At 42.9% G+C, this 25,370-nt stretch overlaps 2 protein-coding genes across 13 annotated transcripts in view; one reads left to right on the forward strand and one right to left on the reverse strand.

Moving 5' to 3' along the window:
- mcf2l2 (MCF.2 cell line derived transforming sequence-like 2) overlaps positions 1-25,370 on the reverse strand; it is a gene marked incomplete at its 3' end in the record, with an annotated part of 133,596 nt that overhangs the window by 58,671 nt on the left and 49,555 nt on the right. For all 12 annotated transcript variants that reach the window (XM_083767700.1, XM_083767695.1, XM_083767694.1 and 9 more), the window contains 3 exons: positions 24,747-24,924; positions 24,243-24,346; positions 23,770-23,858 (listed from right to left, as the gene is read on the reverse strand). In XM_083767700.1, coding sequence (XP_083623826.1) covers positions 23,770-23,858; positions 24,243-24,346; positions 24,747-24,924 — 371 coding nt within the window. The remainder of the gene's footprint in view (positions 1-23,769; positions 23,859-24,242; positions 24,347-24,746; positions 24,925-25,370) is intronic.
- b3gnt5a (UDP-GlcNAc:betaGal beta-1,3-N-acetylglucosaminyltransferase 5a) lies at positions 4,532-13,439 on the forward strand. The gene is made up of 2 exons (XM_083767708.1): positions 4,532-4,749; positions 11,417-13,439. The coding sequence occupies exon 2, from the start codon at positions 12,006-12,008 to the stop codon at positions 13,197-13,199; it is 1,194 nt and encodes a 397-aa protein (XP_083623834.1). The 5' UTR covers positions 4,532-4,749; positions 11,417-12,005; the 3' UTR covers positions 13,200-13,439.

A 25,370-nucleotide genomic window follows, 5' to 3' on the forward strand; every position in this document is an offset into this window, starting at 1 on the left:
GCACCAATGCGTTTGCACTTTTATATTCAAGTACATTTTCATTTCCGGACTTTTACTTGTAACAGAGAAGTTCTATATTGCAGTATTGATTATTAAGTAAAAAACATTTCATAGTACATTTTCCACCACTGCCCTAGACTCTTTAACGACTCTGGTTCCCGCTCTGAAAGTGAGTAGCAAAAACAGACAAGGTATCTGGTAATTTGACCACTGCAGACACGTAAATAATTCCTACTGGAAAAGAAAACAAACCATACAGTCAAAGCCTACAGTACATGTTACTGTAGCTGCTGAGCATTAATGGCCATTCAAATGGCCATTCAAATGGCCATTCAAATGCGGCTCTGGGTGGGACCAATACCGTCACACCTGAATAGAGGGGTATATGCGCATGCATACAGTGAGTGGCAAAGTGAGTTTAACGTTGTTTATTACAATCAGATAGGATTTTGTTTGGATGTGTGGGCTGTCAAGGCCAGAAAGTAGTTTTTTGCAGGTTAGTAGTAGGCATTCCTGCATAACTTAGTAGGCATTCCCGCATAACTTGTGGGTACGATGATGATGTCACTCGCACACCCTCTATTGTATTATGAACGACCTCATCGCGACTCATTGTGAGCTTGTAGATCGGCTATTTTCAAATGGACAAAATGTATATATAGGGCTGGAGTGGTTAATGGATGTTTTCTAATCAAAATTAGTAACTAGTAACTAAAGTTTTAAAATACATGTAGTGGAATAAAAGTACAAAATTTGTAGTAGAAGTGAAAGTATCGTAAATTGTAAATACTCAAGTAAAGTACAAATTCCTCAAAATTGTACTTAAGTACAGTACTTAAGTAAATTTATTTAGTTACTTTCCACCACTGTGCATATGTATGTGACTTTGTTATGGTCTGATGAAGGTACATTGTGTCAGGAGATGTAGTTGTCCATTGGGTGTTATTATCTTCTAATAGAGCCCCCTTTGAAAAAGGTTTGGACGGACACCCCTGACTTAAACCCTTATAGTCAACTCCTTTTTCCCCCTTTATACCAACTATAGTTACATTCATTGCGGCCATTTGAAAATAGCAGATCTACAAGTTCACACTGTGTTGCATTTTTGTTATACATTTGAAAACTTGACATGGGACATTGTGCATAATGAGTACTTTCTACTTTTGGTACTTTAAGTAGTTTAATAAGAAACACTTTCCTGGGGTTTCTATGTGGGTAATTTTAGATATTTTAGTATTTCATGGTGTCTGTGATGTCATGGACACTGGACTCACTGCTGGATTACTACAATGACCATGATGCTTTGCTTTGCATTCTAAATACTCTAGAATGTAATATTAAAAGATTTGCACTACATTTTCACGATTTAAAAAAAATAGCAGACCTACAAGCTCGCAGATCTACAACCTATGAGCTTGTAGATCTGCTATTTTTCAATAGCTAAAGGGGTTCCCGCCCCAAAATGGGTTAAACCTTAGGAACAAACACAGACTTAAGCGTGTCGTTCATTCAGTGGCAATTTTTTTTTTAATGTTTTATTGTTGTAACTAATTTTATGTCAATTTAATGGACAATAAAGTTTTCTTTATCCTTATCTTTTATCTTTAATGCCGTCGGACACAAACAGAAGCCGATCAGAAGGCTGCATCAGGGGAAAGATGTATCAGTATTAACCCTTTCAGACCCGAGGACGCACACGTCTGTGTCGCCATATAGCTTTTAACCACTTGAACCATTATTTTAAACTTTAGCTGTCAAAAAATTGCAGATCTACAAGCTCGTATGAGCTTGTAGATGCTGTGCTACGAGCTTGTAGATCTGCTATTTTTTGAAAAATCGTGAAAATGTTGCGCAAATCTTTATATATATTCTTTCACAGCAAATGTTTTGAAGTCATATTTTGCTTCTGGGGGGTTCTTTGAACAACATTTTCAGATGGTGGTCGGCGGCCAATTACATATAATTCTTTGCTGTACTGTAGCCCCGAGGCAAGATGGGTGAACTACCGGTATACGTCAGAGACTCCGCCTTGAGCCATCTAGCCTTTATATATGTCTATGGAGACAACATGTAGTCCAGTCCATGACATCACTGGCACTTTCAAATAAGCGTTTCCGATTAAATATGACATAACTTCTGATTCCGCATAGCTTCTGCTTCTCAACTGCATTTCAAGCATTTCAAGAGCGTGGAAGAGATAGCTTGAGAGACTACAACCACACACAACATGCCACAGTCAGTTATACGCCATCATATAGATAATCATATGCACACATGAACACTGCACGTGATGTCATATAACATACAGTACACGTGTCACACACACACACACACACACACACACACACACACACACACACACACACAGAGAGAGACAACGGCCAGCGTTAATGGCTTTATTGCATAGGTTGTGTGGAGCACCTGATACACATTCCAAAGTCCCACCGTTGATTGGCCTTGAAAAAATAGTGGTTTGTGGTTTGCTCAAACAAAAAGGTTTCACCTGTGAAATTTCAGAAGAGAACCTCAGTGATTTATGCTACAACTACAGTATGAATCATATTGTTGCATGTTCTGAGCCATTGTTAGTGTTCAATGTGTTTGTTATCGTACGTACGCCAGCCAAGGTAAATGTCAAACGTACAAATGCCAGCAACCTTCCACTTATGCCATTTAGACCTGACACCTGATTCTACAAAATAATTGTCTTCTAAATCATGACAGTTTTCTGAAAAAAAAAAACGTTTCTATATCAAGGAGCCCCAAAATTATATGTAATTGGCCGCCGACCACCATCTGAAAATGTTGTTCAAGGAACCCCCCAGAGGCAAAAATATGAGTTAAAAACATTTGCTGTGAAAGAATATATTCAAAGATTTGCGCCAAATTTTCACGATTTAAAAAAAAAATAGCAGATTTACAAGCTCATAGCGGGGCACTTGGTGCCGCGGTATGAGCTTGTAGATCTGCAATTCTTTGACAGCTAAAGTTTAAAATAATGGTTCAAGTGGTTAAAAGCTATATGGCGACACAGACGCGTGCGTCCTCGGGTTTAAACGGGTTAATACTGATACATCTTTCCCCTGATGCAGCCTTCTGATCGGCTTCTGTTTGTGTCCGACGGCATTAAAGATAAAAGATAAAGACTTTATTGTCCATTAAATTGACATAAAATGGAAATTCGTCTTTGGCACACCGGCAGTCAGTTACAACAATAAAACATTAAAATACTTACATTGGCTACCAGTGTCCCAGAGAATTGATTTTAAAATGTTGTTACTTGTTTATAAATCTGTCTGTGGCTTTGGGCCCAGGTACATCTCAGACATGCTGAAGCCATATGCACCCTCCAGAACCCTTAGGTCATCTGGGACTGGACTACTGATAGTTCACCCGATAATTGGAACAAAACATGGTGAAGCAGCATTTCACCATTATGCACCACAAACCTGGAATAACATTCCAGGTTACATTAGAAAATCCCCAACCATAGCCGTTTTTAAATCCAATTTAAAACCGTATTTATTTAACATTGCATATCCCAGTGATGTCTAATAAGTAATAACAGCTAGGTCTTGCCTGGATACATGCTCCTATATCTTATTTTAATTGTATCTATTATAATCTGTATTCATTTTAAAGTGCACTGTTGCACTCTGTATTTGTTTTGTTTTTCTGTAAAGCACTTTGAATTGCCTCGTGTATGAAAGGTGCTATATCAATAAAATTGCCTTGCCTTGCCTACAAACAAAAAATGAGCCACTGAATGAACGACACGCTGTGTTTGTCCCTAAGGTTTAACCCATTTTGGGGCGGTAATCCCTTTAGCTCTTGAAAAATAGCAGATCTACAAGCTCGAGCTTGTAGGTCTGCTATTTTTTTTTAATCGTGAAAATGTAGTGCAAATCTTTGAATATATTACATTCTTTCAGAGCGAACATTTTTAACTCAAATCTTTGCTTCTGACATTTCCTTGACATGAAAATGTTTGAGAACGACTAACACAGAAAAATTAATCTGAAAACTGTCATAATTTAGAAGACACTTGTAGAATCGGTCTCAGGTCAAAATGGTTTAATAAGCCCAAGCACCGTTATAGTGAGTACTATAATCACTATGCCAGTGGAAAAACCCCACAACCCTTCCCCCAGGCTGCCACCGCTGAGAAGGACTCTTAAACTTCCCAGAAGAAGCCGAACCGACCACTCCCCTCTTCTCCTGTACTACAGCATAGCTGGATAACCAGCCACAGGAGGAAGGGGGATAGGAGGAAGGGAAGGATGGAGGGCGGGAGGGAGAGATGGAGAGGAGGTGGGGCTCGCGACACTGACAGGCAGCCCAAGGTACATGGGGTAGATCATAGGGGACCCTCCCTCTCAAGTAGAATGGTTCCTCCCAATTGTCACCTCCCTGCTCCCTCCCTCCCTCCCTCCCTCCCTCCCTCCCTCCCTCTCTCTCTCTCTCTCTCTCTCTCTCTCTCTCTCTCTCTCTCTCTCTCTCTCTCTCTCTCTCTCCCTGGTAGTAGTAGACAGAAAGGGCAGAGTGCAACAGTTTGGAAACATGCTGTCCTCTGCCTGGCTGGTGCTGACATGAGGGAAACTAGTACTAAGAGATGATCAATGAGGAGGAGAAGCTTGGATTACAGTGACACATATACTAGTGACCATTTACAGGAGAGATATGCGTTCGACAGAGTACAACATAACTGCCGTCTAATCATGTGGAATGGAACTGCGAGCAGCTTGGCAGGTAAGCAAGAAGCAACACGTGTGTGTGTGTGTGTGTGTGTGTGTGTGTGTGTGCGCGCGCGTGTGTGCATGTGCGTGTGTGTGTGTGTGTGTGTGTGTGTGTGTGTGTGTAAAAGTTGGGCGGTGAAGGGAGAGGGGGACAGGGGAAGGTAGTGTGAGGATGATTAACACAGACAGGTAAACACTCCCTGAGCTCTCTGAGCACAGAGCTCCTCACTGTGCCTCTGTCGAACGGCTGTCAAGCCAGCAGCAGAATTCACACAAGCTTTTTACAGCCATACTGTAGCCTCTGAGGCGATGTCAGCTAGCCCTGGACTCAGCACAGACATTATGTGTGGAGAGAGAGAGAGCAGGGCAAGAAAGAGATGGGAAAAGATAGAAGAGAGAGAGAGAGAGGGACAACACCCTTTCATGAAACTAATCAGCAAATTCAATCTCTTGCGGTCTCCTGGCTATCTGATGTTTCACCTACTCTTTAACTGGTTGCCAGAGGTACAATGTTTGCAATGTCTAGCGTGCAGTGGCCAGTCGCGTCTACAATTTAGCACCTAGAACGCAAAAATGTTAACTTCATTGCCACATGTGCTCGCTAAAACACAGCCCCTGCTGAAAGAGAAACGCAGTGTTAACTCAACTGCAAGACTGAATAACTTGAAATCCAGTCTGGATGTTGAGTCATAAACTGTCATGTCCTTTTCTCAGAGTTATACAATAGACACTGCGTAAGTATGTGTGATCTATTGATGAGCAATGATCATATCTTATTAAAAAAAAACTTCGTTCCTCTTCTGCTTGAGATTAACATACTGCACCTTATCAATGGTCTTTTTGCGTATAAGTATAAAGTGATTGGCCACAGGTGGAAGCCCAGCTTATTATAGTAAACCACAAATAGTGTCAGTTAGACAATAAGACATACAGTATTTTGACATAAAGACACAAAAGTAGTGGACTGTATTATTAAAATATAACTGGAAGTTAGTTAAGGTCACAAGCTTTCACAATATCTATATGTAAACTTCTACCCATATAAATGACAAAGATATTCTGCATTCCTTAAATATTTCAATACAAAGGCGTGATAAACTATAGGGATAACACCATTCAAATGATTGAGTGGAGTTGATTAATATTTATTAATATAATTGATATAATTTTACTAGTATTACTTTAACCTAATTAATGCATTCATATTGGTTAATTGAGCTCATTGTTTTCATTTTCCCTGATCCTCTCTTTCTAAAATATAGGCAGCTTCTCTACAAAATCTTATCTAAAAATAACAGTCTTCTCACCTTTTTAACAAGGCATTTGCCTAGTTGGATGTTTAAGATGCCCTGTGTGTGTGTGTTTTTGTATAACCTTTAAGCTGTTTAGGTGATCACAGAATGCATTAATTGTTTTTATTCTCATTTTCCTTTTAAATATTTCTGCTTAGTAGCACTTTGAGATTTGTTTCAAATATGTGCGTTATAAATAAAACGTATTATTATCATGGGGTTTCTGGGACAAGATACACAACACAATCCTCATTTATCTATGTGTAACTCTAACGGTGCACAAATGTGACACAATAGCCCTTTAATGGATCCATTTGGTTACATTTGTACATTGTCCAAGTGAAATCAAGTGATTAGAAGTAGATTAGAAAATAGAACGTAAAAAGTGAACAAAGCGGCTGTTGGTGGTTTAATCTATAGTGGGCATTCTACCCACCAAGGCCACCTGCATCTGACACTTCTTCATTCAGATCAACAACAGAGAAGTGCTTATTCATAGTGTGACTGGTTGAAGAACGCACGTTTATGTGGTTCTGGAATCCAATTTTTCTCTTCTAGCACGGAACACACTAATTCAATCTGAGCACATTTTTGGTGTCTATAACAAAACGTTCTAAGCTAAAAAAAGCCCTTGGGTATATTCACAATAAAGCATGTAGGTCACATGGAACGCAGCCAGAAGGAAGGTACTGGAGCAAACGCAAATCTTCTGTGTCTGTCTATATGTACACTACACTAGAGTTGTGTGTGTGTGTGTGTGTGTGTGTGTGTGTGTGTGAGATGAATAGAAATTAATAGCACTCTTGATACATGTGCCTACAGTATGTAAACGGCCTAGTTTCGAACCCAGGTCTCCCGCACGGGGAACCAAACATCTACCGCTCACCCAAAAAAGGAAACGCTCCTTGGGCTTAAAGGGGAAAGCACTCATTTTCAACATTTTACTATGTCATTAATATACCTTAGAGCTGTTGTTTGGAAATAATAATACAATCTGAAAGAAATCATTAACATGGCGAATCACATCTTGATGATGTCATCGAGTTGTGATTTACCATGTTAATGATTTTCTTTTCAGACCTCTAGTTCTAGGAAACACAGAATGGGGGGGGACTTTTTTATGACTTCCTCACAACAGCTCTAAGGTATATTAATGACATAGTGAAATGTTGAAAACGAGTGGAATGCCGGGAGATTTCTGGTTTTCAAGGCAGGGCTAATCCGCTACACGTGGCCAGAATAGGCACATTTATACCACCCAACGGCCAAAATGTATGCGTCACTATTCCCCCTAATAATGATATAATTTATGACACCTCATATCCATAGCTTATCCAGAGACAGTCTATCCAGAGACAGTCTATCCAGAGACAGTCTATCCAGAGACAGCCTATCCAGAGACAGTCTATCCAGAGACAGCCTATCCAGAGACAGTCTATCCAGAGACAGTCTATCCAGAGACAGTCTATCCAGAGACAGCCTATCCAGAGACAGTCTATCCAGAGACAGTCTATCCAGAGACAGCCTATCCAGAGACAGCCTATCCAGAGACAGCCTATCCAGAGACAGCCTATCCAGAGACAGCTAGTCAGTGGATGGTCTCAGTCTATCCAGAGACAGTCTATCCAGAGACAGTCTATCCAGAGACAGTCTATCCAGAGACAGCTAGTCAGTGGCTGGTCTCAGTCTATCCAGAGACAGACAGCTAGTCAGTGGCTGGTCTCAGTCTATCCAGAGACAGACAGCTAGTCAGTGGCTGGTCTCAGTCTATCCATAGACAGACAGCTAGTCAGTGGCTGGTCTCAGTCTATCCAGAGACAGACAGCTAGTCAGTGGATGGTCTCAGTCTACCCAGAGACAGACAGCTAGTCAGTGGCTGGTCTCAGTCTATCCAGAGACAGACAGCTAGTCAGTGTATGGTCTCAGTCTATCCATAGACAGACAGCTAGTCAGTGGATGGTCTCAGTCTATCCAGAGACAGACAGCTAGTCAGTGGATGCAGGTCTCAGTCTATCCATAGACAGACAGCTAGTCAGTGTATGGTCTCAGTCTATCCAGAGACAGACAGCTAGTCAGTGGATGGTCTCAGTCTACCCAGAGACAGACAGCTAGTCAGTGGCTGGTCTCAGTCTACCCAGAGACAGACAGCTAGTCAGTGGATGGTCTCAGTCTACCCAGAGACAGACAGCTAGTCAGTGGCTGGTCTCAGTCTACCCAGAGACAGACAGCTAGTCAGTGGATGGTCTCAGTCTACCCAGAGACAGACAGCTAGTCAGTGGATGGTCTCAGTCTATCCAGAGACAGACAGCTAGTCAGTGGATGCAGGTCTCAGTCTATCCAGAGACAGACAGCTAGTCAGTGGATGGTCTCAGTCTATCCAGAGACAGACAGCTAGTCAGTGGATGCAGGTCTCAGTCTATCCAGAGACAGACAGCTAGTCAGTGGATGGTCTCAGTCTATCCAGAGACAGACAGCTAGTCAGTGGATGGTCTCAGTCTATCCAGAGACAGACAGCTAGTCAGTGGCTGGTCTCAGTTTATCCAGAGACAGACAGCTAGTCAGTGGATGGTCTCAGTCTATCCAGAGACAGACAGCTAGTCAGTGGATGCAGGTCTCAGTCTATCCAGAGACAGACAGCTAGTCAGTGGATGGTCTGAGTCTACCCAGAGACAGACAGCTAGTCAGTGGATGGTCTCAGTCTACCCAGAGACAGACAGCTAGTCAGTGGATGGTCTCAGTCTACCCAGAGACAGACAGCTAGTCAGTGGATGGTCTCAGTCTACCCAGAGACAGACAGCTAGTCAGTGGATGCAGGTCTCAGTCTATCCAGAGACAGACAGCTAGTCAGTGTATGGTCTCAGTCTATCCAGAGACAGACAGCTAGTCAGTGGATGCAGGTCTCATGCCGCCTGTGGTCACAGGACACAGCTCTCCGCGGCAGGGCTTAGCAGCGTGTCAGTGCTGCCCATTGTTGGGTAACCCCCCGTGTTCAGTGTAAAAGTATGCCGGGGGGAGAAAAAAAGATGTGTTCAGCCCATTGTGTGACGTTTACACAGACATCAGCAACTTTCACCGTGAGGGTCTCTGCTGCCACGCCAAAAGCCCCTCTATTATGATGCTTTGCGCTGGGTCTGCATTTACGTTAATCCAGCCTTAAACTGAGTCAAACACGTGGAGAGGACATAGAAAACATGGTCGATAGGATGTTTTTGTGAGTGGTATATATGTAGATGTAGTAGGGCCACACCAGGATATTGTGGTTGGGGGTAATATTATTTTTATTTGCACATCCAAAACCTAAAGCAGTGGCAGGCGATAGGCTCTGCTAGCAATAATATCTGGCCCCCGGACCAATGTTTTTGCAAATAATTTCAAATATCTGAATAAATAACGTAAACAATATCCGATTGGTATAGGATATGGGTCCGGCACAAAACGAATGCCATTCCTATCTGCACCTGTAATATTTGACACAGGCACATCATAATAATACCACAAGTTTATTTAACTTTTATAGTTACTATAGTTATGATTGGATAAACATTGGTTTGTTGCATTTTTACAGTTCCTAAATTGACTGTGTTGCTGGCTCGCAATCTAACAACTTAAGACAGAAATTGGCCTAAGGCCAAATTTATATTATGCCAATCCCTTGCCTAAAGCCTAATTTAACATGATAGATTGAGTTGTTAGCTTAAACGTAATGTGTTATCTTATTTTAGATTAACATCATATTGGTGTGACGGATAAATAAGGCTTAACCCTGGAACACAAACTGGGACCTCTACGAGCTTGGAATCCTTAAAAGACCTTTATTTGAATACACAATTATGATAGAATTGTTGATTCTAAACACAGACCTTATGTTATACTTACAATGTATTTTAGGGGAGAAGATGGGCTAAATGTACGTTTTCAGCAGTGTTACTGATCCACTGCTGCTGAATGAGTACATAGAAGAGAACACTGTAAATTCAATGTTCTACAGTAAAACACATAATTGAAAGTCTTCCACTGGCTATTTATTAGACCACTGGTTACATGGCTCATGAAGCATCGTAGTGTGTGGTCAGCACGCTGCAACTGCAGGGTAAACTGTCGCTAGCTTAAATCAAAAACAATCTGACAGAGTGGAGGAGGCACAAGGTCTGGGAAAGGGCCCAAGTCAGCTGTACTCATAACATTATTCTGTAACCACTAAAGAGTGGATTTAGGACTGCAAACAAGTGGCACCCCTTACGATCTGCCTTCACACAAATACATTTCTTTTCAATATCGAAAACTGTGTCAAATGGTATGCTGTGTGAGCGAGGGCTGGATGCAGGCCGGGCCTGTGACAAATAATGTCATATATCTGCTGTATATTGTGAGTCATGTCTCCTGCTCATTTCCTGCCTTGCCTCGCACTTAACTTGAAAAATGCTGTATTGTTGTATTTTATGTCAAGCTGTTTTTGTGTTTGTGTGTTTTTTTTGTTTTCTTGGAGAGAGAGAGACGGGGAGAGAGAGAGAGAGAGAGAGAGAGAGAAGTGCGCGCACACGTGGGGTGTTTTCTGAACGTTTGAACAGATAGCTTATCGTTGATAAACAGAGTCACGCGGCTCCAAATGGGGCAGATAGCAGTTTTATCCGTTATTTCCCCCTGAGGGGCTGTTTCTCCGCCTAACTGGTCCGACAGCAGTCTAAAACAGTGGGCTATTTCAGGACAGTCAGCATGATCAGACATCACGTTCAGCTGTCCAGGGTTGTTGACACTTTAAACTAAAAGTGGACGGCAGCAATGTGACGTGTGACACCACCCCTCCCCCCCCCCCTGCAGGACCACAGTTACAAGCCAAGATAGTTTGAATAGTCAAATAGTTTGAATAGTTTCTTCTCTGTGAGTACATTAGGTCTGCTTCAGGGGCCAAGCTCATTTTCTGTCCATGCCCTGCACGTTTAAATTTTCCCGTTTCTGTTGTCGTGGAGAAGAAACAGATCTGATCTCATATAGACCATGCAAGACAATGCTTTTAATGTTTGTCGTCAAACGGGATAACATTTCATTAATACAATCAGTTATGGTCTATTGAACATTTCCAAATTCCTCGGTTTTCAACAGTCCAATAACGTTTAGTAAACGTGGGCATCACTACAGATGTCAGATAAGATGTTAGAATACATAACGGTCATCAAGATTCAAACTCTTTCTGCTCTATAAAGAAATGCTATGTATGTACGGTATGCCACAGAGACAAAGCTTTATCTGTGCTTGCTATCGCAATGACGTTAAGGTATTACTCCTCAAATGGACTGAGGTGCTATTCCACTTTAAAATGTTTAACCGAAATATGAAATCAATCCCTAGCATCACAGTGCATCGTTCTCAATGTCTTTCTGTCTTCCACAGATCCAATGAGGTCTCACACCATCACGCCACCACCAGCAACGCACTGATGAGAGGCAGAGAAGGACCGGAGGAGGACAGAAGCAGAAGATACTTTTTGGGAAGTACTGTAAACTGGTTATACGCGCGAGGAGGAACCAGTTTTTCAACTGAAGGACAGCACTAGTTGGGTTTTCCACTATTTCACTATGAGGGAACACAGGCTCTCACTGACAGAGTGGAGGAAGCTCAGTGACGGAGCCATACCTCTGCTGGAAAGTCTGACAAAGGCCTACTGGACTTGACAACAACAGAGCAAACACCATCACACAACGGGATGGATGGGAGCCCAGGGAGAGACTAGATAGAAAGTAAACAGGACAATATGTGAGAGGAAATAGATAAGCTACTGTATAGGTAAGAAGAAGATAAAGTAAGGACATTACAGTCAGGAGAAGCAGAGCATACGGAAAGGAGGGAAGAACATAGAATCGAAAATAAAGCCTGACGAGAAGAGACGGGAAGCAGAATAAGAATAAAGCGACTGCGAGAAACAGGAAAAAGGGCTGGTTATAATCGCAACGGCGCCTGTGGCTCATCGGCGGCCGCAGCCATGTTCATTAACTTCCGTCGCATCCGCAAGTGTCAGTGCGTGCAGCTGCTGACCACCGGCCTGCTGCTGTGCATGGTGATGGTGTGCTGGGAGCAGCTGGACCACCACGTGGTGAGCCACGTGAGGTCGTACACCTACCGCTACCTGATCAACAGCTATGACTTCATCAACACCTCCCTCGCCATTAACCCCGACCCGCACCACGGCCCCGTGGCGGAGGGCGACGGGGCGATGGCGGTGAGCCACCCTTACCTCATCAACCACGCGGACAAATGCGGGACCGGCGGCAGCGGACGCCCCTGGGACGACGTGCTCCTGGTTCTGTTCGTGAAGTCGTCGCCGGAGAGCTTCGAGCGGCGCCAGGCGGTCAGGGACACGTGGGGCAACGAGACGTACGTCTGGCGGGAGGCGCGGGAGAGCGTGCGGGTGGTGTACGCCCTGGGCGTGCACCCGGACGCGGAGCGCAGGGCTGCGGTACAGAGGGCCCTCGTCCAGGAGGACTGGACGTACGGGGATCTGATCCAGCAGGACTTTGCGGACACCTTCCACAACCTGACCGCCAAGCTGATCCTGCAGTTCCACTGGACGCACAAGCACTGCCGCCACGCGCGCTTTTTCATGACGGCGGACGACGACATTTTCGTGCACATGCCCAACCTGGTCAGGTACCTGCGGGGTCTCCTGAACACCGAGGCGGGGGCCAGGAACCTGTGGGTGGGGCACGTGCACCGGGGAGCGCCTCCCAATCGCCGCAGAGACAGCAAATATCACGTCCCGTACGAGCTGTACCCCTGGCCCTCCTACCCGGACTACACGGCGGGCGCGGGGTACGTGGTGTCGGGGGACGTGGCGGCCAAGATCTACCAGGCCACGCTGCGGCTCAACTCCTCCATGTACATCGACGACGTCTTCATGGGGATCTGCGCCAACGCCATGGGCGTCTACCCCGAGGAACACGCGTACATTTCAGGCGAGGGCAAAGCCCCGTACCACCAGTGCATCTACAACCGCATGATCACGTCGCACGGGCACGCCAAGGACATACGCACGCTGTGGCGGGCGGCCACGGCTCCCGCGGTCCGCGGCCTGTCCTCGGGGTTCATTAACGGCGCCTACTGCACGGCAGTGAGAGTGATGCTGCTATGTCGGCCGTACTACCAAAACACATACTCTTGTCTGGCAGCTTTCAGGTGAACGGGATTGTCAAGAGACTAATTAATGAAAATATGTGATGTACTGCACATAATTTAAAAAATATATACAAGCTGACAAAATAATAATAATACTCACACACAGACACAATCAACTGAGCCCAATATACATAGTGTTTTCTCATTATTATTTTTTTTGCCCTCTGCTATAGTTCATTCAATGTTTGCTGCTGGTGTTGTGTGTTTGCCCTGTTGCAATAAAAGACTAAAGCCATTTTGTCGAGCACACAGAAGCACCTGCCCGTTCTTCACTCATGCGTGGAAACCACTATTTGTTTCTGGGGTGTGCATCCGCTAAGCCTGTTACATTTACAGGGTTAGGGTTATCAGCCTATTGTTTTGATGTTTTCACAACTTTACACAAACGTACACTATGCATGACTTCTTTAAGTGCTAATTGCAAAATAAATGAATCGCTAGGCAGAATACTTAATTTTGTAGTCTAGGCTATGGCTTGGCAGCAAATCAATATTATATTGTGATATGACAATAGATATCGTCTAGCAGTAGCAAATAATAGATAGATAGAGGTAATATTTTGTTAAAACAAATATTAGATTTTCGCCCAGCTAAAAGCCCATACTGTAACTGTAGTCACAGTTGCTCACTGACAAAAAGCCTGTGTATTATGTGACACATACAGTACAGCCTTTATCCAGAGCGAAATACAGTATGCATTCATGTTAAATTGAGTGCAGTCATTTTTGTTTAGGATTAGAAGTCCACTACATCATGGGTTCCTGACTATTGCAGCTTAACGCATTTAGACCTAAGGACGATCCTACAAATGTCTTCTAAATCCTGGCGGTTTTCTGAAAAAACCCATGTTTCTATATCAGTGGTTCTCAAACTATTTCATGTCAAGGTGCCCCAGAATTATATGCATTTGGCCGCCGACCCCCATCTGAAAATATGTTGTTCCAGGGACCCCCCCCCCCCCAGAAGCAAAGATTTTAGTTAAAAACATTCACTCTGAAAGAATATATATTCAAAGATTTTTCAATAGCTAAAGTGGAACATAATGGCTTAAAAAACACCAAAAGGGGGTTCCCACCCAGAATGGGTTAAAATCCAGTGTACTGTACACTCTTGCAATAAACCACTAATTGTGGAGAGAGATTCCTCAGTAATGATCGGTGCTGTGGTGAAGCAGACAGGACAACCCAACCAACCACAGGGTAATGAACACGTCTGGCAGATGGACGTTGTTGTTTTATTTCTAGGATATTCTCTCTCTCTCGTTAAGGGAATTAAGTCGAATACATTTAGAGGTAATTTGTAGAGAGACCGTCCGACGACTATTCAGCCATGCAGTTCTGCACTGCTGACATTTCCATTTGGGTGGTCTTAAATCTGGAGAGCTGATGAACGGGTTCAAGGTGTCCAAAAGCAGGAGGTCTGATTTCACTTCTCAGTTCCCCTCCAGCCAACGGTAGCAGACATACTTCCTGATGAGACATGAGCCTAGTCTGCAGCAATGCCACATCCGGCATGACTTCACGGGTTAAATTATGCCAGATGATGGGAAAACGGTTCCGAATGCTCCCACAGAGGCAGGTTTATAGAGGCCGTGGGCCCTGTGGTTTGACTGACACCGATTTCACATTTGGAACGGAAAAATACTCGTACCAACAGCAACAGCAACCAGTACCAACATTTGACACAAAAAAAAGTTAATTTAATCATTGTGTGACAAGGCGGTATCCCTCAGCGATTTTCATTAGCAATTTACAATTTACAATTTAGGCATTTAGCAGACGCTCTTAATCCAGAGTGACTTACATTAAGCAAGAACAAAAAGCATGGGAATACATCACAAAAAAGCATTTATCATGAAACATGCGTAAGCTAAGAAATTAACAGTGGAATATCTATATTATGAGACTATACATATAAACTATATATATATATATACTACTATGCTATACATATGTACTATGGCGTGCTATGACTATATACAATGCAATTATAGTGCTGTCTACATAACATGCTATAAGTCTGTATCAAATGCTATCTAAGTCTACAGAAATGCTATCTAAGGGGGGTAGGGTAAGTGCTATAGAGCACCGAAGTCCTGACGTAACTCGCTCATCCCTTCGATTCCCCTGGTTCGCGGAAGTAATTTCTCTATGGAGAATAACATGGGGTGATCTTAATATCGTCTACTATAAGCGTTGTGGTCCAAAAATAAACAAGCTGTCTCAGCGTTATTGTCAGGGAGGTGTCTCTGTATCGTTTGCAACAGTCAGTGACTCATATATGATACAGTCTGCTTCTAGCGAAAATGTAACTAATTCAGTAGCAGTAACATTAGCGTTTTCTCTCAGTCAGTTGATTCTTCATATCCATATGAGTGAAGCGGCCGGGATGACATGTTTATTTTTCAAACACAGTTCTTATATGAAGCAATCTAAAAATCCTCCTATGGCGATTTCAATGCAACAAAAAAAATACATGAACCTGGGGACTGACGCCCAGACTACGGCGGAAGATGGGAGTATTTAGCCCAGCCTGAAGCTCGCCGTGGCATGTTGTGAACTTGTAGATCTGCTATTTTCGCAAATTTGGAAATCTATTGGAACATTTTTTGAAAATATTGGCTCTAATGACATGCCTAAAATAGGAAAGCCAGTTGATACTTGAAGAAACTTGAAGAAACTTTCAAGAAAGTGGAAAACAGACCATAAAAGCTCATAGAGTTCCTTTTTTATTATTATTATAATTTTCCTTTTACATTTTTTTACATTTACAACTACAGTACTTCAGATGAGCTCAAACTGAGAGCCAGTCACTGTCGCAGGCATATCAAAGTCCTTTGCCAATTGTGAATTCTGTACATGACTCAAAACCTTGTGAGCGTTACGTGCATTTCCAGTGGGAGAATATGGGACGGGTCACGGGTTGCGTCTTCCATGTGTGTGTGTGTGTGTGTGTGTGTGTGTGTGTGTGTGTGTGTGTGTGTGAAGGGACTGAAGACTCAGTGATTATTTTCTCAGTCATTGCATCCTGCTCTTTCATTGGCGCACGCACAGAATTATCTGATTTGGGGTGGCAATCTCACGGCTGAGGGAAATTACGTTCCCAAATACAAAGCCAGTTGAAATCCACTATATTTCCCTCTCTCTCTTTATCAGACCCTGTCTGTCCCAGACCATTTTCTGAGCTCTAAGAATTTGCCAGTGAATTATAATGTGACTAGTAGCCACTATAGCCACGCATATACACGCATACTTTTGTATTTCCATACTCATACATCAATATTTGCAATTTTATACCTTTTTGGGGGCATTTTGAACCCTAATCCTAAAGCCTGAGTTATACCTAGTTGCACGCCAGTGTCACATACCAAAAATAGCCAATTCACATCAACAAGTGTCGTGTTGCGACGCATTGTGAGCTTGTAGATCAGCTATTTTATTTCACATATTGCTTTTTCTTCCCCTCTCAGCAGAGACTGGAGTACAGCCTGTGTGTTCTGAGGTACTCCATAATAATGCCTGGCGGTTACACACTAGAATCATCTTTGGGGAGAATTTGGCCTGTGAGGGCTGTCAAAAAATCTTCTCGTCTCTGCTATTGTTCTCCTCGCCTGCTCCCTATCTTAGTGCTTTCTCTCTCTCTTCCTCCCTCCACCTCTCTACTCTTTTTATCATTCTGCATACGTCTCTCTCTCTCTCTTCCTCCCTCCACCTCTCTACTCTTTTTATCATTCTCCATACGTCTCTCTCTACTCTTTTTATCATTCTCTCCTACAGTACGTCTCTCTCTCTCTCTCTCTCTCTCTCTCTTTCTCCCTCCTCGTCTCTGTCACCCGTCCCTGAGTGTCTTCAGAAGCCTCTTTCTGCCTGTGCCTCACCGTTTCTCTGCTGTATCCACTTATATCCACTTATTTCTGTGGTCGGATGAAGAATGCTGAGACAGTCCAAATCACCAGCACCAGGCCAACTCGTCTAGCAGCATCATTCATGACCTTATGTGGAATTTGTTTACTGCTGGTGTGTCCCCAGTCGTTGGTGCTCGTGTGGAAATGTTTCACTACTGGACACGTGCCATGAGTTCAATTTAATTTAAGCTATGCAAAGTATGTGTAGACCATAATGCCCCTTAAGAATATACACAGTGTACTGTAAACGTGAACTGGTAGATGTAAAAATGTACTCTGAGGGGATTTTTCCTCATAGCAACAACGTGCAAGACTTAAATTCTCATCTTTTGGTATGATTCACGTTATTTTCACATGCACAAGCACAGACACGCACGCACGCACGCACACACACAGTCACACACACACAGTCACACACACACCACGCCATAAACCATATAAACCCACTTTAAATGACCCCATCCGGGGGGATGTGGTCTGTGCATCCGTTTATCATGTTGCCTCAAGTTACTCAGAGTACAAAACTGTTTCTCATTTGAGTTCAATGCAGATAGCATTTACTTCCTCCCTATATCGTTCATTCTGGTTCCAGTATTCCTTAGCTCTCTCTAGCCTCATTACAGAATTAAAAAACCTGCCTTTTAAAACCAGTTCAGCTGCATAACCCGTTTTACACGCCATTTAATCCCCTGCGAAATACATTATACTGGTTTTATGTGTTTAATTTGTCGTTTTGTAATACTTTAAAATAATAAATAGCGGATTTGTCGCGGACCTGGTGACGAGGCCGTTGCGTTATGATGAAGAAACCGGAAATCGACCCATGCTCTGGGCTTATTTCCATAAATTAAAAGAATAATAATAATAATAAGAAGAAGAAGAATTAGTGTTAGTGTTTAGATCGGCTATTTTCACTAGTTTGAGGCAAACATTAAAGGTCTCTTTTGGGTCTCAAACTAATAAATTGGGAACCACTGCAGTAGACACAGTGCTACCTAAATCTGTTCTGAAGCTGAACCCACCAGAGAGATGGAAAGACAGAGCTGTATTCATACAGTAGACACAGTACTACCTAAATCTGTTCTGAAGCTCCCACCAGAGAGATGGAAAGACAGAGCTGTATTCATACAAGTAATGTATATCGTTGCTCTCGGGAGGAAACCTCATAACTCCATTTTTGAGGTTTTTGTCATAAATCAGTGCTATTGAACACCCTTTACGTCTGTGTGTTGTTTCGAAAATATTGAACCAATGGGAAGTAGTAAAAAGTGCTTTGGACAAAACCTCTTAACTCCATTGGACCCTCAAAATGTCTGCTAAAGCAGCTAACTCCGCCACCTCTCCCCCTCTCATGGAAGTAATTGACAATATATAAAGTTACAACACCAACTTTGATGAGGCTGTAATGCTTTGTTTTAAAAATATAAGGTTTTCTTAATTTCCTGAAAAATGTATATTTTTTATTTCCTGAAAAAATAACATTTTGGAGTTATGAGGTTTCCTCCCGACAGCAGAGATAATGTGCTTTAGCTTTAGCCCATGAGCCTCCAGAACAGCCTTCATTTGAGCAACGGTTTCTAAATTGAATACCCAGGCAGGCCCCTTGTTAAACATTAGGTGTTCTTTATCTACTATATATAGCTAACTAATGACGAAGTGATTAGCTGCATGCCCTTCAGCCTTAGAGCCATCAATTCATTCCATGAGTATTCCTGCTGTTTTTGCCCCAACCGGGTGTCCGTTTGCAGAGTAAAATAATACGTGGCTAAATTCCACACTGATGTACAGTATGTGCAGTATGTATGTACTTAGACAACCAGGTGCAAACAGTTACAGCACCTGTGTCTGAAGGTTGTCCGTCACAGCTAGCGCTAGCTCATGTTTCTGTATCAGTGGTGCTCAATATTTCATGTCAAGGACCCCAAACATGATAATTATGTAATTGGTTGTTCCAGGAACGTCTCAGAAGCAAAGATTTTTAGTTAAAAACGTTCGCTCTGAAAGAATATACATTCAAAGATTTGAGCCACATTTTCAAGATAAAAAAAAAAAACAGACCTACAAGCTCGGGTGGCGCGCTATGAGCTTGTAGATCTGCTATTTTTCAATAGCTAAAATTATAATATAATGTTTAAGACAACAAAAGGGGTTCCCGCCCCAAAATGGGTAAATATACTCAGATTAACTTTGTTTTCAAATATGATGCTTTGTATGGTCCCGTTAATATTAACCTTCAAGCAATATTCTTTTTAAGGATGCATAATTTTCAGTCGTCATGAGAGGATTATTAACCCATTCTGGACGAGAATCCCTTTTGGCGTTTCAAGCATTATGTTATACTTTAGCTGTTGAAAAATAGCAGATCTACAAGCCCATAGCTATTTTAGAAAAATCGTGAAAATATGGTGCAAATCTTTGAATATATACTCTTTCAGAGCGAACATTTTTAAGTCAAATCTTTGCTTCTGGGGGGGGGGGGGGGGGTCCCTGGAACAACATATTTTGAGATGCGGGTTGGCGGCCAAATAGATATAATTCTGGGGCTCCTTGACACTCCTTGACATGAAATTGTTTGAGAACCACTGACTTAGAAACATAGGCTTTTCAGAAAACTGTCATGATTTAGAAGACATTTTGTAGAATCGGTCTCGGTCGAAATGGATTAAGGCTAGGCGATTTTCAATCTCATGGCAGTTATTTAGCAGAATATATTATTTTCCCTCTATAGGCACAACAGCTCTGATTGAGAGCTGGCAGCTGACAACATTCTTCACCCTTTTTCTGATTAATTCCCTGTCTTACTGTACTGCATGTCTTACTGTACTGCATGTCGTCCACAAGTCACATGTTTTAACATGAGAATAGTTTTCTCCTGTTGCACAACATTGGTACAGTAGCAGTTTAACAGACTTATTCTGTTGTATTTTCTTTACAATGTGCTGCAATCCACTTCCTGAAAAGCAACCGTGTTGGACATCAATATGTCCATACACGGACACAATTATGTCCATGGCAAACACTTGGTCTTGTCCCTGGCAAATTTTAGATTTTATTTTTTATACGCCACTCTTATTTTGATAATAAGACCCAATTACTGAATGCCAAGTCTCCAGGTTTCCTTCCAAATATGTATGAGTATGATGACACATTATCTACTACGACAACCACTACTAGTGGTTTACAAAATGGTTTATTTGCAAGGACCCCTTTAACTCTGAGAGTGACAAAATGGACCTGTGTGTGAGGGTTCATTTGGTTCCATTTGAACGCTATCAGAGTTACAGACCTGTTATGTCAAGGTCAAGGTCAAGGTAAACTTTATTGTCCGCAAGGGGAATTTGTCTTGGGCTTTCACCCCAGCTACAGCCACACATAAAACATCAAAGACAAACAAAATACATTACAGAGGGAGACACAACATGACACCATTGCACACATGATGTGGATAATCTACCCTCACACAGTTACTGCTGTTTCAGAGCCTCGTTCAACATCTTGGTTGTACAAACTATTTTTTTAATCTGATGTACTTCTACTTTGGTTCTTTGTATCTTCTCCCAGAGGGCACAAGTACAAACTCATTCTCATTTAAAACAAGGGTAACATCACTGACAATGTGTTGGTCCTGTTTTAGTGTAGCCTGCTCGTCAATAGACTGCAGAGAGGGGAGTTGTCTTACCCCTATGATCTCCCCTGCTGTCTGCACCAGTCTGAACAATTTGGACCTCAGTTGCACCGAGAGATTACCGAACCAAACTGTGATGCCAAACCTGACCAGGCTTTCCAAGACTGCTCGATACATACATTTTTGATCAACACGATGAACCCTGAGACGCCGATGGAAGTGCAGTCTTTGCTGTAGTTTACTACAGAGAGTACTGTCAACATGTGTATTCCAAGTTGTCAATACAGATACCCAAGTATTTATATGAGGAGACCTGTGAGATGGTCGAGTCAGGCCTGTGATCACCAATACTCTTGGGGTCAAACACCATCTCCTGTGTCTTCTTAACATTAAGAACAAGGTGGTTGTCATCACACCACTTTACAAAGATCTGTACCTCTAAAAAGTAGTCGGCTAAATCCCTATCCTTGTCCAGAAGGGCTAAGATGGCAGTATCATCCGAGAATTGAATGATGTAATTGTTCGGGTTGCCACTTCTACACTTATTTGTACACAGAGGCCCCTTTTCCACCAAAAGAACTTCGGTTCAGAACCAGTGCCGTTCCGAACCTTGGTGCTTTTTGCGAACCGGTCGCGAACCTGCTGCATTTCCACCAGATTGACGGCCGGTTCATTTGGTAGCGCTATTATAAACACAAAATGTTGAAAAGGAGGACGATCCCGCAGACGCCCCGAGGGCGTTGCACAACACAAACAGATGTAAACAGTATCCACGAGGTTGTGATGTCAGGGTTACAAGTTATTATAACGCCCCGCAATTGTCTCAGCTGGATTCTGGATCGCGATGCATCCGTAATTTCCGTATACGTTTGGATCGTTTCATGTTTGCGTTGGCAATTAATGTAAACGTATTTTTGTTCAAAGATGGTTGACTGATATGTGACTGATGTGTTTAATTTAGGAGGCAAAACATAATTATAGCCTGAACCATATTACACGAACCATATAGCCTACCATATATATACCATATTATATACCCCCATCTTTTGAGATGGGGGTCCGCAGCGGCGCAGCCAAATACATATTAACTTAGAGGTCCTTGCATGAAAAGGTTTGAGCACCATAGGTTACTTGTAAAATGTGTCTGACATATACTACCACATTGTTGTAGCCTATCATTCATGCAGGAGTCGGATGATGAGCACGACCCCAGAAAATACTGTGTGCCAGGTTTTCCTAGATTAGATATGTTTAATAGCAGATTAGGCCGGAAACATATCACATTATAACTTGTATTTCGGGTATTTTCAAATCTTTGAAGATCCTTTTTTTTTGTTTGTTGGCGGCATCGTTATCTGTTATGTTCTGTTGCGTGTGTCACTGTGTCTGCGTCCTCCCAAGTTCCAACCCACTGACAAGTTCCAACCTACTGACACACCCACTTATATCGTCTCGGTTCACAAAGCGCTGCGTGCAATTACAAAGCTGAACCACCGTTTTGTGGTTCACATTGGGAACGAACGTTTATGGTTCGGAACCAACTCATTTTCAGTGGAAACACTCTGAACTGGTTCAATATGTGGCGGGAAGAAAGAACCGAACCGGTTCAACCCCGGTGGAAAAGGGGCCAGAGTGAAAAGGACAGGTGAGCTAACGCAGCCCTGAGGTGCTCCAGTACTCAGGGGTCTGCGCTCTGACATAGTGCCAGTCACACTGACCCTTTGTGTACATTTAGTTAAAAATGAATAGTACCATCTAATAAGAGGATGGACATTAACCCATTTAGGCCTGACATCGAAAATAAAAATAAATAAAAACCTTATGTTCCTGTATCAGTGGTGCTCAATATTTCATGTCAAGGACCCCAAAAACTATATGTAATTGGCCTCCACCCCCATCTGAAAATATGTTGTTCCAGGGACCTCCCCAGAAGCAAAGATTTTAGTTAAAATGTTCACTCTGTAATAATATATATTCAAAGATTTGAGGCACATTTAAAAAAAAAACTAAAATAGCAGACCTACAAGGTCATAGCTTTGATCTCGCCGCAAAGCAGGTGCCTATGGGCTATAGTTCCAAACATTGCTCCTATGGCTGGAACTATCCCATTGAGATGGAATGAGCACTTCCGCATTCCATTGTTACAATGGGAGTCAACGCTAGTGTCGTAACTCTTACTATAGTCAGATAATGTGAGAGATTCTGCTGGCAGCCTAAATGTCTCGGGGCGTGCTTGTCTTTTAAATTTGTAATTGATCCCCTTTACTCCTTAATTTAGTTGTTATGCTAATTGATCCTTTCACTGCTGTTGTATATCGTACTGCCAGTGAGCTAGGAGCCCCAACCGGGGAGACGCCTTGGTCCCGACCAACACTCCCTGCTGACAGGTACCGCCCCAGCCCGTAGGAATACGTGCAATGACAATTAGCACCCTACCTACCCCCAACACGGGAACAATTGTGTTCATTATAGAGATGCGCTGCAAAGCCGGATGCACGACAGAATCCACTTATTTTCGCGGGTGTAAATAGCTGTTCACATGTACCCAGCACTGTAATTAAAACGTTAAAGACCTGAGGACAATTCTACAAATGCCAGTTTTCTGAAAAACCCATGTTTCTACTATATGTCAGTCGTTCTCAAACAATATTTCATGTCAAGGACTGCCAAAAATATAAGTAACTGGCTGCCGACCCCCATCTGAAAATATGTTGTTCCAGGGACCCCCCCAGAAGCAAATATTTGAATTAAAAACCTTTTCACGATTTTTCTAAAATAGCAGCTCTACAAGCTCTACAAGCTCTGTGAGAGCTATGAGCTTGTAGATCTGCTATTTTTCAATAGCTAAAGTATAACATTAAACACCAAAAGGGGTTCCCGCCCAAAATGGGTTAAGGTCCCTCAACCGCTTTACTAAGAGTTGTGGTTGTATTGTGTTAAATGCTGAGCTACAATGCTGAGCTAAATGCTTCTACAAGAAGAAGGCGTGCAATCCGTGCATAGGCTTTGTTATTGTCCAAGTGTTTCCTGTAGGCGTGTTCTTACCTGCGTCTGTTGGACAGCACCTCCTCCGTCTCATTGGACAGCACGACGTGGGCGGAGCCTCCTTGACTTGCCTCGTGCATTACCTCAATCTGGGACGACACACATGGTACATTACACTAGTGTTGTTTTTGGCAGCACATTTTGATTTTAGTTTTAGTCATAGTCTCTTGAATAGTTTTCATTTAGTTTCAGTCACATTTTTGTCACCTGGATGTTAGTCTAAATATCGACTAAATATCATGAGATTTTAGTCGACTAAATCTACAGTTGATTTAGTCGACTAAAATGTATTTTGGCTGGCCTTGATGCCGTCGTAATGATTGCTTTTACACTTGCTGAAATTACTGTTTTTACACATGCTGAAAATAGCAGATCTACAAGCTCACAAAGCGTACAAGCTCACAATCAGCTCACAATCAGATCAGATCAATCAGAAGGCTGACAAAGGGTGAATTGTATTGTGTTGGCGGTACCTTGATGCCTCCCTTGGCCTTGCGTATGATCTTCTTCTTGTTGGGGTCGGTTTCAGCCGGCTGCTTGTTGTTGTTGGAGCCGTCTGAAGCTCTGCGTGCCAGAGCTGAAGTGTATAGGAAGAAGAAGAGCATAGAAGTTATGTTAAAATATTTTTTTTATGAAGCACCACTTGCCAGCTGTGCTTCTTGCACTGTACTCCTTTTGATAATGTATTTCATTTAATTGCTTTAACATCTTGTACTCATCGCCTCTAACCTTTCTGTGAAACCTCACACTCAAATTCAAAAGTATGTATTGCAAGTATAACTGACAATAAATCACTTGAACTTAAAGTTCTGTCTTTCTCTCTCTCTCTCTCTCTAGCATCTCACAAGCACACGCACGCACGCACGCACACACACACACACACACACACACACACACACACACACACACACACACACACACACACACACACACACACAGCTGACGACATGCCTTCCTCATTAGAACGTTGGACTCACGTTGCTGGGTCCTGGCGGGGTTCTTGAGCGAGGGTCGTTTGGGCGAGGACTCTGGCCGTGGAGCCACAGGCTGGACAGGCCTGGTCTGCTTGGCCGACAGCTTCTTCAGACTGATGTGGCGCTTCTCGAACATCTCCTGGACGTCCTCCAGCCTCTTCAGGGCCTTCAGGACGCCGGCCTGCCACCAAAACACACACACAGCCAATCTGTTACATCTGAGGTACATCATCCATGCTTAAGAGCTCCTCAGACAGGGCTTAAAGCCAAAAAGAATCCCAAGACTGCAAATCTGCACTGATCTCATTAAATAACTCCTATGAAATCCTCAGGACTGAAATCCGTCCCCAGGACTGAGAACTTTAAGCCCTGTCCCCAGACCAGTGGTTCTCCACCTATTCAGGCCGTGACCCCCAAACGGTTAACTTATTAGAAGTACTGGGGACGCCCAAAATAATCCTATTTGAACTGGGGACCCCCCAAAATAATCCTATTTGAACTGGGGACCCCCCAAAATAATCCTATTTGAACTGGGGACCCCCCAAAATAATCCTATTTGAACTGGGGACGCCCCAAAATAATCTTATTTGAACTGGGGCCCCCCCAAAATAATCCTATTTGAACTGG

The sequence above is a fragment of the Protomyctophum parallelum genome (genome assembly GCF_964188405.1).
Source record: "Protomyctophum parallelum genome assembly, chromosome: 6".
In the NCBI taxonomy this organism is placed as follows: domain Eukaryota; kingdom Metazoa; phylum Chordata; class Actinopteri; order Myctophiformes; family Myctophidae; genus Protomyctophum; species Protomyctophum parallelum.